The sequence below is a fragment of the Patagioenas fasciata genome, chromosome 1, assembly GCF_037038585.1.
Source record: "Patagioenas fasciata isolate bPatFas1 chromosome 1, bPatFas1.hap1, whole genome shotgun sequence".
Taxonomy (NCBI): domain Eukaryota; kingdom Metazoa; phylum Chordata; class Aves; order Columbiformes; family Columbidae; genus Patagioenas; species Patagioenas fasciata.
The window spans coordinates 130,304,385-130,319,078 of record NC_092520.1 but is presented as its reverse complement, the minus strand read 5'-3'; the positions used below and the strand labels follow the sequence as shown (position 1 = coordinate 130,319,078).

Below are 14,694 nucleotides of genomic sequence, written 5' to 3'. Positions count from 1 at the left end.
TCTCCTAATAGGTGAAACTTAATGTTTGTACAGGTTGTGAATGGAACCTGTCTTCTCTGATCACTCTGATTTCTTGCAACAGCTTTTCAAACTGGTCGTCAGGTTTTTCACACCTTTTCTCCACAGTCGAGACACAAGCCCATAGAGAGACAGCAGGGCTCTCCTCAGAGTCCTGAAGTTGCTTAATCATGTCAGAAATGCTTTGTCTACATCCAGCTGACCAGACGATTGCTGCCAGTGACTTAGCATATGCAGGTGGTGCGCTTTGTACAAACCTGCGCCACATAGGTTGTGTACAATTGATTCTATTGAGTTCTATACAATTCTATACAATTCTATACAATTCTATACAATTGAGTCTGTCTTCTCTTGGCTGTTTGGTCCAAAATAGATGATTTCCCGTACAGCTAATTCTCTCAGGAACTGGATACCTCTCTCCGTGGTATTCCATTTCCCTGGATTACATATAACATCTTCCTTGAAGGGAAACCTTGCCTTCACAGCTGTCAGGAGTCAACTCCAGAGGGTGGTGGAGTTGTTCTCGCTTGAAATTGCCCTCTCAAGGGCGGTATTCCTTGTCAGAGATGCCAACTGCTTGGCTTCCCCACCATCTAGTTCCAGACTATCAGCTCCCTTATCCCAGCGTCAGAGCAGCCAGATTACAACATTCTCGCCTTCATGACAACTAAAGTATTTTCACATATCTCTCAGCTCACTTGGAGAAAAGGTTTGGGTGGCCACTTCCTCTCCTCCTTGTGTTGATGATGCTGCCCCTTGGGTTGATGGTGCCCCTTGGCCATCATCTGCAGCGTGAATACTGTTTCTTGTGAGTTTCTTACAACCGGCAACTGATGCTGATATGGGCTCAGCATCTCTTGATTTATTTCCAGAATCTAAATGACTGTCACTGGCATTGGTATAATTACAGTGGCTGTTGTGGTTACAGCAGCAGCAGTGCCCAGTGTAGGGGGCCACAGTAGCTACCTTGTTAGTCTTTGAGGCTGGAGAAATAACAGTATCTGTGGCTGGCGAGGCAGCAACCTTGCTAGCTTTGCTCTGCGTGGGAGCTGGAACTGCCTTAACAGTTGCTTGAGAAGCCACACTGTCTGTGTTCGGTGGAACAGCAGCAGCTACTGGGGCTGTAGTTGTAGCCTTGGCTGCCTTGCTCCATTTGGAGTGGGCAGACACAAGTCTCAGGACTCAAAAAAGACACAGTCCTCCCACACAGGTGATTTAAAAGCCTTCGTAACTCGACACTAGCCCTCAGTTCCTGAGATCAGCTGATCGGAGCCAGTTCGGTGAGTCCCGATTAAGGGAAATCTTTGAGGTACAGAGAAGCCTTTTTTTGATTTCTTTTCTCTCTGATTCAGGCACTTTCGTTCTCAAGAGACCCGGAAGCTCCTGGCAGCCCTTGCGAGAGCAGCTGACATGGAGTGGGCATTACCACAGCGAGGGCCATCACACCCCCGCCCCTCGCCTTGAAAAAGCCTCAGGGAGGCCGGCAACTCAGCACTGCCCACCAGGTGCTGGAAGGGGCAACTAATTTTTGGCGTGGGTGAGTACCAGCCACACTGTGCTGCAGAAGCGGTTGTGATAACTCGTGCACTAGGGTGCAGAGGTTGTCACTTTTTGATAGTTAGACTCTCTCACCTATTGCCACTGTCTCATACTGCTGCTGACCATGGTCTTGACCAGAAAGAGAGCTTGTCTCAAGACGACTGTAGCAACTCAGACCGACTGCCTGCCCCGAACCGTGGCTGTTCAGGTTTCCGGTTGCAAGGAGTGCCAGAACCTGCTGCTGCCGGGGGAGGGTGGCCAGCATCCCACCTGTGTGAGGATGAGCAGGAAAAGCACGAAAATAATTACAGTTTCCAAGCACAGAGAGAGGGTAGTCCCTGAGAGTGGATGGGATGTCCCACGTGGATGAGATGGAATACTTAGTTGGTCAGTTTTAGTCACCTGTTCAGTTCACCCCTTCTTGCTTATGCGATGTGCTTTCTTAACAGCGACCTTGCATACCATTGCTATGTCTATTAAAACATGTAGCCAAATTCAGAAAAGTACAGTTACTAAGAAGAACTTAGCTGAAAGAAAAATTCACTAAAAGAGAAACTTTAACAAAACCAGGACACCCAGCAGCGTGTCCATCATGTGGGCTCAGTTTCCACCGACTTGCCTTAGGAACAGAGTTTGGGTGTGGACATGGCTAAATTGCCAGCCCACACTTTACAGCCAAGACTTGTTAGGGTGGTGAAACAAAAGTATTGAAAGTTCTCACAGCTGGCAGTACTCAAGGCACTGAGATCAGCAAGGCTTTAAACTTGTACTCACCAGAAAGGCAAAGTGAAAACTATACTGATGCTTGGTGGCTGTTTGTCATTCTATTTGTTGACCTTACTCCTTTAAGGAAGGACTAACATAAAAAGCAGATTTTAAACCACTTCTTTAGAGTACCTAGTAAACATGCTTCTGCTTTTCAGGAGCAGGGGACATTCAAGCTTGGGAAGCACAGCCAAATAACCTGACTGGATGAAATTTTTTTCTTCCTCTACTGGAAAGACAGGAGAAGCACATCTCTCGTAGAGGGCAGGACATGACTATGCAACAACAGGCTCATTCCCACCTTCTTGGGGTCAGACTAGAGGTTATCACTCCTCAATTCCAAGTTTTTATCAAATGGCTGATAGTCCAGCAGTGACCTAATCCGGTTTATCAATTACTGCAGTTGCTCAAATTGTGCTCATGTGACATCTTAAAATGCAATAGGTACATTTGGATAATCTTCGACAACTTCTGAAAAGGAGGATTTGGGACATTGGTGGTGGAGGGAGCATTAGGGAGACAGTGAGCGCACACTAGCAAAGATAGCTACAGCATGTACATTGGACCAGTTACTACTGTACAGTGATGTATTTGCTGGGACAAAGAAATACCTTGAGCATCTACCAGGGCATGAAAGTCAGCTCAATGCAGAAGCTGACAGGGGCAAATGCTGTAAGAAAATGTAGCACTACCCTCTAGGGAAATCTTCAGGAAAAAAAAAAACCAAACCTCAAGAAGATAGATTCGAATGAAAGACATCAAAGTTAGTTTAATCTCCAGTTTATCAAAGATAGGAGATGTAGAACATAAACATGCAAGTAGCTCTAATGACATTCTCATCGAGCAATTCAGAGGTTAAACTACATGATCACACCATAAATCATTCTGCAGGCCTGCTTTCTTCTTTAAAGTGCTGTGTCTTCTGCTTCACCAGGGTCTTCCCTGGTATGCCCTCAGATACTCTTGGTACTTCCAACTTCCCATCTCTTTAGAGTAGGATATAAAGGGTCTTAGCTGTTCTTATCTGAACTGTCTCAGTGTGTGGATCTGCAGATTAATCAAATGTGTTAGAGCAAAAAAAGCTGTTAAATGCAGAGTGACTGATGTGCAAGGCCAAAGCTTGCTCCTTCTACCGTGGGGATCAGAAGTCCTGTATTACACTGTGCTGCTACCATCCTTCTCTGTTGAAGTCTTGCTTCTGTCAAGGGAGGATGGGATTGCACGTGTTGGTTCCTCAGTAAACGCGCCTTCCAAGATTCCTTTCACTGTTTGCCGTGCCTTTGTCCTGAAGTCGTGTCCCACAAAAACATACAGCAAGGGGTTGATGCAGCTGTTGGCATATGCAAGTGCTGTGGAGAGGTGATCCCAGAGGATCAAATTTTCCCTCAGTCCTGTTCCAAGACTAGGTACAAGGGACAGAATCCCTACTACATGATATGGAGCCCAGCAGATGAAGAATACAGTTACTACAAGCACAATTGTTCTCAGCATTCTGTTGCATGGCTTGTGAAACTGACTTGCACGCATTCGGAAAGCAATAAGGGCATAGCAAACTGCCATGGTGCCAAAGGGGAGTACAAAGCCAAAGACAGCCCTACTGGTGTTTATTGCCACTAAGGCAGGGGATACAGAATAATCACTTTCATAGAAATTTCCCCATGAGTCATTACCATTGTAGGTTAAAAGTGAGTATTTTTCCAATAGCTCATATAGAGCATCATCCATGTAATCCAGCTCTTCGTTGTCTCCAAAATTGTACCCACACTCAGTTTTGCCATCATGAGTGCTAGTCTCACGGTAGTGAAATACAGGACAGCAGAAAATTAAGGCCAGGATCCAAATGCCACTGCATATTAATGATGTACATTTCACTGTTCGGTGATTTTGACACCAGACAGGTTTCATCACAAGGAGGCACCTGTCAATGCTGATGGCCACAAGTAGGAAGACACTAGTAAACATAGTGAAGACAATGACTGATGGAATGACTTTGCAGAGGAACCAACCATATGGATAGTGTTCATAGAGGGCCAGGTGAGCTATGGAAAATGGCAAGGACAAGCAGCACAAGAAGTCAGCCACAGCAAGGTTTAGGAACCAGACAATGTTCACAGACTTTTTCATTTTCAGACTAGCTACCCAGATCACCAATCCATTGCCTGGGATACCTATGATGAAAACAATGGTGAAGACAGCAATGGAGACAATGGATTCTGATGCATAATATGTGGCAGCCTGTTCATGTGAACTGCTGTTACCCAGGAGTTGAGGCATTCTGCACCTATAAAACAGAAAGCAAATTAGTTGGCAATTCACAGCCTTCTTCCAAATTATTCTTTTTATCTTTACTGAAGCATCTCTGAGTCAGGTGACAGTGCAAAGCTGTCAGGGTACAAAGGCATCAGTCTGCAAAAATTTGTGATTACAAATCTGACCATTACACACCAAAATTCTCATGGTGGCTAAGCTACATAAGCCCCACTATTCAAACAGGGAGATTGTATACAACTAAGTTCTCCTGCCTCTGTCATCCCCTTTGATTTCAGTCTGGTTCTTTTTAGTCTCAGCTCTGAAGTGGAGTTATCTATTCATATGCCTACACGATCAACCACTAGCTTTCGTGACTGACTTGCAGCTTTATATACAGTTCACTTCTTCAGAAAAGTGAGTCATCATTATAGTTCCTTTTTCCTTTAAAACAAATGAACTTCTTCTAGCACAACCAGTGAAATAGGTTTAGGTTAAGAAAGAAATGCTTGTCTTAATGAAATAACCCCACTCCACTTTCTGGACATCTATAAATAGAACAGATGGGACAGCAATTCTGTTTGTGAAGGGTATTTTTAGGGAAGTCTCAGGAAGCACTTCCTTCTCCCTGCTTTTGTTCTGAGCTCTCTCTTGGTTCCTTAGAAGGCTAGTCTTGATGAGCAGAAAGGCAATAAATGAATGCTTTAAGAAGAACAGACAGAGATTTAGTTATAGAAAGAAAAATTAAAATACAGAGTAACAGCACTAATGTTCTTGATCTATTTTGGATGGCTCATTGCAAGACAATGAATCTGAGCCACAGAATACTGTAGTGACGTTTTAAAATTATGAGAATAGTAGTGGAAAAACTGTAATTGCTCAGTTATTCTTGGACTTAGATACTAGTAAAGTTTGAAAGAAAAGTATAGGAAACATAGCAAAGTCAAGATAGAACTGAGAAAAAGAGCCTGATCTTCATCCTGTAGACATTAATAGAATTGTTTATAAAACCCCTGTTAACTAAACCCTTGCCAAATCAGTGAAGACAGTTGTGTTGCTGAAAAGTTCCTAAAAGGCTTACCGGAATGCAAGGAAACTGCACAGGTAAGAGCTGAATAGTCTGCAGAAGCAACCGAGGAGACATGAATAAGGCAACCCAGATTGATTCTATTTTAAACTCCATTATGCTAGTACTTAAAAGCCAGTCAGGGACTGTTGTGTGCAGGACTAATTATCAATATTATTAAAGAAAAATATTAGAAATCATCAATCTCTTTCTTGCATAGCATATAGTCTAAATGTGGAGTGATGTATAAATGTTAGAACCGCTTCACCACAAAGAAACTGAAATAAACAGTTTTAACAAATGTCGGTAACACTTTTCCGTAACAATTGCTAAAAGGTTGTTAGGTGAGGGTGACCTGCAGGGAAAGCTATGAAAGCAGTCACTGTAAGGCAACTAGGGACTTAGCTTGAAATTCTAACAAGTTTGCTCCTTTTCATGTGGTCTTGCCGATATATGCAGAAGCGACTTTTACAGGGACAACTGGAGAACAGTTCTGCAAGAGCTGAATCTCGCTGCCTCCCCATATAGCTACAGAAGATGGTTACGAAGAGGACTGGGAATCAAAGAATGCTGTAAAAATAGTAATACAAATCCTACTCCACAGCAACCTGAGGGGTAAATCAGTAAGAAGATACTGCCCACACTGTTTTCAAGAGTGCTGAAAGGGCTGCTATGTGGTTATGAAGGTGGAAGAGGGAACTGAAGCAGGGAGAGAGGTTTTCAGGTGTGAAGAATAAGAAATTGCAAGTTGAAGAGGGAGGCAGAATTCTGCATCTTATTATACCTACCCAAGTGAAACAGATGCTCTAGTGTGTCAGGGAGCAAGTACCATCAATTCTGTCTCTCGAGTGACTGAAAACGGAAACTCACATGCCATTTTAGGAACTGCTCTTGTTTCCTGTATTCACAAGTGTGTGCTAAGCATGTTCCTCCACCCTGACGGAAAGGCTTAGAATGACTCATTTTCAGTTTTAGATATGATCTGCTAATAAAGAGTCAAACCAAAAGAAGCTGTCTCAACACTGTCAAAATAAAATAGTGCCCTGAGACAAAGAATAATAGAAAGCAAGGAAATGATCGGCACAGACATATACTTTACTACAGTTTCCATAAGACAACTGAATCAGATGTCTTGCCTGTTGGTAAAATGCTGGCCTTTGCTTGATATAATTCGCAGTTCCAAACCCTGCCATGCCACCATCAGGTGTCTGATCTGTTGTCTTGTAGCCACTTTCATGTTTTATCAGATCAGCACATTCACCTAGTTAATCCAATTTCTGGGATGTTTACCAATATATATCAGCTTCTGTCCCAGCTTAGTTCACCAAATACAGAACATTGTGCTCACAGAATCACAGAATGTTAGGGATTGGAAGGGACCTCGAAAGGTCATCTAGTCCAATCCCCCTGCCAGAGCAGGAACACTTAGATGAGGTTACACAGGAAGGTGTCCAGGCGGGATTTGAATGTCTCCAAAGTAGAAGACTCCACAACCTCCCTGGGCAGCCTATTCTAGTGTTCTGTCACCCTCACTGAGAAGAAATTTCTTCTCAAATTTAAGTGGAACCTCTTGTGTTCCAGTTTGAACCCATTACCCCTTGTCCTATAATTGGTTGTCACCGAGAAGAGCCTGGCTCCATCCTTGTGATGTTACCCTTTATATATCTGTAAACATTAATGAGGTCACCTCTCAGTATCCTCTTCTCCAAGCTAAAGAGACCCAGCTCCCTCAGCCTTTCCTCATAAGGGAGGTGCTCCACTCCCTTAATCATCTTCGTTGCCCTGCACTGGACTCTCTCCAGCAGTTCCCTGTCCTTCTTGAACTGAGGGGGCCAGAACTGGACACAATATTCCAGATGTGGTCTCACCAGGGCAGAGTAGAGGGGAAGGAGAACCTCTCTCGACCTACTAACCACCCCCCTTCTAATACACCCCAGGATGCCGTTGGCCTTCTTGGCCACAAGGGCACAGTGCTGGCTCATGGTCATCCTGCTGTCCACCAGGACGCCCAGATCCCTCTTCCCTACGCTGCTCTCTAATAGGTCATTCCCCAACTTATACTGGAACCTGGGGTTGTTCCTGCCCAGATGCAAGACTCTACACTTGCCCTTGTTATATTTCATTAAATTTTTCCCCGCCCATCTCTTCAGCCTGTCCAGGTCTCACTGGATGGCAGCACAGCCTTCTGGTGTGTTAGCCACTCTCCCAGCTTGGTGACAAACAAACTTGCTGACAGTCACTCTGTTCCCTCATCCAAGTCATTGATGAATATATTGAATAAAACTGGCCCAAATAATACTGCTCAGCAAACCATAATTGGTCATGTCAAAGGGATTTTTATCTGGTTCTTTATCTTTCAGGGTATTGGTTGCTTGTTTTGTTTTGTTTTGGGGGTTTTGTTTGTTTTTAGAGAAGGAACTTCTTAACCAATGAAAACTTAGAAGTGATTAATTGAAATGCTGATATCACAAAGTGTGGCAAGACTATAAAAAGAAAAAACAATTAGGCCAAGGCATTTCAGATGTGCAACAATAGGATTTCCCCTCACTCCTCCCAGTTTGGGAAATCAACACTGTTAGCAGAAATGACAAAGCTCAGACACACAGTCAGCCTCAGTATTTTGGTTTTGGTCTGGAAAATGAACCAGAATGGAGCAGATTCCCGCTCCTGAGCATGTCTCTGTGAAACACATGAATGCTGCCTCCAGCACAAAACCCATGAAAACTGAGACAGGAAGGCAGGCCAGGGCTGGGCTGTCAGCAGCCTGCCAGGAAAATTCCTCCAGCTGCATCTTATTCTCATATGCCACCTTTCCTGGAGGACTACTCAGATCCAGACCGACAGTGCTGATAGGAGGGTACTCCTGTTACTTCCGTTGGCCAAGGGTCATGCAGCCTTTTCACCACCATGTGATTCACTAGCTCTAGTCAAACTTTCCCTTGCAAGAAGGGTCTTCTCCACCAGTTGGCCAGCTCTGATCCTCCCAGTTAAAACCTCTGTCCTGCAGCTGACCTTGACACAGCAAGCACTTTATCTTTAGTCCAGCCAGCTTACCCTGGACTGTGATGAGATGATGTGGTACCTCTCTCTATAGGTTTCCAGATCAATAAACATTTTAAGCAGTTTGACTAGTGGAGTGTTTTGCATCTCAGCATAAAGGGCCTGAAGATGCAGACACTCAAACGTGCAAGGAGCGAAAAAAAAGACATTTCATTACTTTCATTAAATGGTTACTTAGATCAGACCAGACCTTTGACTTGCAGCTTTGATGGCAATTCCAAATCACCACACAGCACTCTGTTCTTCTCTTCACAGAATCACAGAATGGTTGGGGTTGGAAGTGACATCTGGAGATCATCTAGTCCAACCCACCTGCTAAAGCAGGCTCACCTAGAACAGATCACCCAGGAATGCATCCAGGTGGGTTTTGAATGTCTCCAGAGAAGGAGACCCCACAGCCTCTCTGGGTAGCCTGTTCTGTTGCTTCTCTTCTGGATCTCTCCCTTCCCCTCACAAAAAATGTACTGAGTTAGCATACAAAGGCTCTGCTCTGATTCACAGAATCACTGAATAGTTGAAGTTGGAAGACTGTCTGCAGACAATCTAGCCCAATCCCACTGCTCAGTGCAGGGTCAGCTAGAGAAGATTGCCCAGGACTGTGTCAAATCAGGTTTGAGTATCTCCACAGAAGGAGACTCCACAAACTCCCCAGGCAACCTGTTCCAGTGTTCAACCACGCTCACAGTAAAAAACTGTCTGTGTTCAGATGGAATTTCCTGTGTTTCACTTTGTGCCCCTTGTCTCTTGTCCTGTCACCAGGCACCACTGAGAACAGTCTGGCTCTGTCTCCATTAAACACTCCCATCAGATGGATTATAAGATTCCCCTGAGCCTTTTCCAGGCTGAACAGTCCCAGCTCTCTCAGCCTCCCCTTGCATGACAGGTGTAACAGTCCCTTAATTACCTTAGTGGCTCCCCACAAGTAGATAGCACAGGAATGCATCCAGGGGGGTTTTGAATGTCTCCAGAGAAGGAGACTCCACAACCTCTCTGGGCAGCCTGTTCCAGTGCTCTGTCACCCTTAAGGTAAAGGAGTTTTTCCTCATATTCAGATGGAACCTCCTATGCTTCAGTCTGTGTCTGTTTGCCCTCATCCTATTGTTGGGCACCACTGAAAAGAGTCTGGTCCATCCTCTTGACAGCCACCCTTCTGATTTTTGTAAACACTGATAAGATCCCCTCTCAGGCTTCTGTTCTCCAGCCTGAACAGACCCAGCTCTCTCAGTCTCTCCTCATAAGAAGCGTGCTCTAGGTCCCTAATCATCTTTGTAGCCTACCACTGGACTCCTACAATTCCTTGTCCTTCTTAAACTGGGGAGCCCAGAACTGGATGCAGTACACTAGATGCAGCCTTACCAGGGCAGATGGGGAGGAAAACCTCCCTTGATCTGCTGGTCACACTTTTTTTAATGCACCCCAGGATACTGGCCACAAGGACGCATTGTTGACTCATGATCAACCTGTTGTCGACCAGAACTTCCAAGTCCTTCTCTGCAATGCTGCTTTCCAGCAGGTCCACCTGTACTGCTGCCTGGGGTTGTTCCTTCCCAGGTACAGGACCCTACACCTGCCCTTCTTGAATTTCATCAGGTTCTTTGCCTAGTCTTCCAGCCTGTCCAGGTTGGAAGCTGAATGGCAGCACAGCCTTCTGGTGTGTCAGCCCTTCCTCCCAGTTTGGTGTCATCAACAAACTTGCTGAGGGTGCACTTGGTCTCTTCATCCAGGTCACTGATGAACAAGTTGAGCAGGACTGGACCTAATACTGACCCCTGGGGAACCCCACTAACTACAGGGTTCCAACCAGACTTTGCACCATTGATCACTACCTTCTGAGCTCTGCCATCCAGTCAGTTCATAATCCATCTCACTATGCATTCATCTAGCTCACTTCCTGAGCTTGCCTATGAGAATGTTGTGAAAGATGGTGTCAAAAGCCTTGCTAAAGTAACAGCAATACAACAGCAAGAGTTACAGCAATACAACATCATAATTTGCTGCAAAGCTACTTTCTAGGTGGTTAGCCCCAGCATGTATTACTACATGGGGTTATTCCTCCCCAGATGCAGAACTTTGCACTTCTTGTTGAACTTCATGAGGTTCCTGTCTGCCTAATTCTTCAACATGTCCAGGTTCCCCTGAATGGTCACAGAGACACCTGGTGCACTAGCCACTCCTACCAGTTCTGTATCATCTGCAAAGCTGTGAATGTTGCTTCATTATCCAGGTCATTAATGAAGAGTTAAACAGTACTAGAACCAGTATTGACCAGAGCCAGACAGCACCAGTGACTGGTCTCCAGCTGGACTTTGTTCTCCTGATCAGCAACCTCTGAGCCCCGCAGTTCAGTCACTATTCAATCCACCTCACTATCCACCTCTGGCCCATACTCCATCAGGATGTTCATACTGAAGTTTTTCTAGATGTACAGACTCAACTGGCCACCAGAACAAATAGGTTAAAACCTTGATTGCTGTTTCAGGTTTGTTATTACAAAAGTGCATCAGCCTATCAGTTACTAAATAGTTACACCCATACACAATTCTAAAACTGTGATCAATATGTTTACAAAAGCCACCCTCCTGCAAGAGTATGCAGGTTATCTCCAAGACTTTGGCAAGAACTGAGGATTTCACTTGTATTTCTTATTTCTACTAATTTTTTTGCAGTTCTACAAATCTTTGAAGCCTCTCTCAGATCTCCCATCCTTTTCTTTGCAGGTAGAGTGACTAGATAGCTATGATCTTTCACAGATTCTGAGTGTTCCCTGAGAATATGGCAAACCCATCTTCCTAAAAAAAAACCTGCCCAAATCTCCCCCTTAGCTTAGCTGTAACTAGCACAACTGTTTCTCTAGAAAGCATACTGCAGTGGTCTGGTGGCCAGTCTTTGCTATGTGCTTATTTTCATTGTCAATACTGTGCATGTACTTTCATAGGGATGCTACGGTAACATCCAGTATCTGCAGGGTTGCCCTATGCTGGTATTCCTCAGACTCTCCGCTTTAGAAAATCCACTGAGTGACCCAAAGGCATTTCTGTACATTGCTGAGTAAGCTCAGGTAAGCACAAGCTTTGGACACCAAGCAGAGAAAAAAGCTTGGCAAAACTGGTAGATCATAGATTATAACTAATTAAACAGTAGCTCTTCACAGTAGTGGATTCTCAGTACTGGAAGAGTTGCTCAGGTCAGATGTCTTGCCAGGGAATATTCAGTGAAGAAAGCACAATTTGAAATAGTATTTTGATTGTTTAGTAAAAATGCTTATCTTGGGATTAACATTTAAGTTATCTAATGGTCATTTTGTGTGACTGGTTTCCCTTGTATCCCCTGTGCAAAGAAGAAAAATTTCAGATGTTTGGTCCATCCACTAAGTACGTTCCTGAACAATGCCCTATTTTTTTTTTCTTAAATAAGCAAAGCAAAAAGTCAAAATTATTCTTCTGCATGGTTTATTATCAGGCTACCTACAGATTGGCATGACTGTGCATTTTACCCTGCTTGCACAGGTCTTTTTATTTGCACATCTCATAGGACTGAATATTGTGGAGTTCCATTCGAGATTTCTGTTATTCCTTAGTTTTAATTAATTGAAGATTCCTGTGTGGCAATAATATGAAACCTTAATTGCTTTCATAGTCTGGTTTTAAAAATGTTCTCCTTCAATGTTTCAAACTCACTCCTTAATTAAAACTGTTATTGGCAGTGCTTTGTATTTTCTTGGTCCAGAGATGCTTGTTTGAAAGAAGACAGAAGAGTGTTATGTTCTCTGCTGGTTAAGTCTCAATGGAACTGAATGGGAGATGTATTCCTGGTGTCCCGGTGCTGCTTATGCATCTTTCCTTCCATGCCTCATAAAAGTTGGCCCTTTGCCATTCTCTCGTCTTAGATGCTCTCCTTCTAGAAGAACAGTAGGAGGACTGTGGCACACTGAATGACACCACAATAAAGAAGCAGACAATTTAATATTGCTAATTGTGAATTATTGAATTTGGAAAATGTTGTGGTTTAACCCCAGCCAGCAACTAAGCCCCACACACCTGCTCACCCTCCAGTGGGATGGGGGAGTGAATCAGAAAAGTGAGGAACTTGTTGGTTGAGATAAAGACAGTTTAATAAGCAAAGCAAAATCCACACACACAAGCAAAGCAAAACAAATAATTAATTCACTACTTCCCATGGGCAGGCAGGTGTTCAGCCCTCTCCAGAAAGCAGGGCTCCATCATGCATAACTGTTACTTGGGAAGACGCCATCACTTTGAACATTCTTCCCTTCCTTCTTCTTCCCCCAGCTTTATATACTGAGCATGATGTCATATGGTATGGAACATCCCTTTGTTCAGTTGGGATCAGCTGTCCTGGCTGTGTCTCCTCCCAGCTTTTTGGGCACCCCCAGCCTGCTCGCTGATGGGGTGGTCTGAGAAGTAGAAAAGGCCTTGACTGGTGTGAGCACTGCTCAGCAATAAACAAAACATCCCTTTGTTATCAACACTGTTTTCAGCACAAATCCAAAACAGTGCCTCATGGTAGCAACTGTGAAGAAAATTCATTCCATTCCAGTCAAAACCAGCACAGAAAAGCAACCATAACCACACATACCAAGTGATGTACTCTGGAAAAGTTTTTACCACCCAAAGAATAAATCTAGCAGTCATTGCAGGAAGTTCTATGAAAAATCAAGTCAACATGCAATGCTATTCAAAAGGTAAATGTAACAGGAAGTGTTCAGTTGCTTCTTGAATACTGAATGCTGTGGTGGTACTCGATCTTAAAAACAATTATAGAATCAGAAATTATAGAGAAAGTAGTGATTAGACAGCCATGGCTCAAAATGGCTTCTGTTGGTGGACAAGCTAAACAGATGAGAATGCATTACTTTGGGAAAGAGACATCTAAGTGGCAGTATGAAAGACACATGGAGAACATGACACATGAATTCTTATAGCACAAGAACTAGGAGGTATCAAATGAAATGATCAGGTAGAAGTTTGTAAACTACAAATTTACACTTTTGCGTATTGCACGATTCATAGCTCCAGGGATGCTATGAGTAACCAAAGGCATAAATGAGTTCAAAAAGGCAATGAGATTAATCCATAGAAAGAAAGTCTATAAAATGCACTAAGTCTAACAAATGCACACCGACAGGAGGAACAAAGTCTTTTAGACATCCGACTAGGCCTAATGTAACAAGACTAGGCCTAATGTAACAGGAATTTAATAGAGAAACAATAGCTATTTGGAGATTGGACAAGAGGCAAAGTGGGATGTCCTTGGTTTGCAAGCTGGGAAAATGGAATGTTCCACTGAATTAAGGAAGAACTACATGACTTTTGCTGTGTAGTAGCACAAAATAACAACACGCATGCACAAGAAATCAGATCAAGAAGCTGACACGGGGGTGGCACCAGGCTGCAAAGATCATGGGGGCCACTAGAGACCCCGATGAAGACTCTCGAATGCCATAGATGGACTTCTGGCAAAGGGTGCAATTATGCAAATAATTTATGTTTAATGCATGAACTAAGCAGTAGAAACAAATGAATATGCAGTTGGTACGTGTAATAAATACCAAGAAGTATGAATCACGTGCACACTCAATTAGAGGAACGATCCTCTGTGCATCCGGTGTGCTGCAATAAAAGTGCCTGCTTTTTAACACTTTCAAAACAGTGTTAAGGAGTCTTTTTGCCAGCTTTTTGGTACCAGCACTAAAGCCCTGGCCCACAAAGGCCTTTAGACTACAAATATTGCTAGGCCAGTACACTAGGCAAGTATAATTCTGTACTGTTTTATAGCAGCTCTGTTCTTCTCCAGGGTTTGCCTCTCATTAACCTCTTTGCCTTCACTCTGGCAGTCTGGCAAACAACATAACACCAGCATATAGCAAGAAGGCAGGCAGACCCTTCTTTAATGCTGTGGCACTTAATCTCCACCAAGCATTGATGCAGTGTGTTCCTACTAGTTCTCATGCAGGCTGCATGAAAAGATTTAAGTGTCTT

General features: G+C 43.8%; 1 protein-coding gene and 1 long non-coding RNA gene across 2 annotated transcripts; one reads left to right on the top strand and one right to left on the bottom strand.

The window, feature by feature from the left end:
- Window positions 1-1,169: 1,169 nt before the first annotated feature.
- On the top strand, window positions 1,170-11,733 carry LOC139827037 (uncharacterized). The gene is made up of 4 exons (XR_011737217.1): window positions 1,170-1,298; window positions 1,371-1,555; window positions 8,951-9,055; window positions 11,631-11,733. It is a non-coding gene; the product is annotated as an uncharacterized lncRNA (long non-coding RNA).
- C3AR1 (complement C3a receptor 1) lies at window positions 3,062-6,488 on the bottom strand. The gene is made up of 2 exons (XM_065855461.2): window positions 6,424-6,488; window positions 3,062-4,603 (listed from the first exon to the last, which is right to left on the bottom strand). Exon 2 carries the CDS (start codon window positions 4,594-4,596, stop codon window positions 3,478-3,480), a length of 1,119 nt encoding a protein of 372 aa, XP_065711533.2. The 5' UTR covers window positions 4,597-4,603; window positions 6,424-6,488; the 3' UTR covers window positions 3,062-3,477.
- Window positions 11,734-14,694: the final 2,961 nt, after the last annotated feature.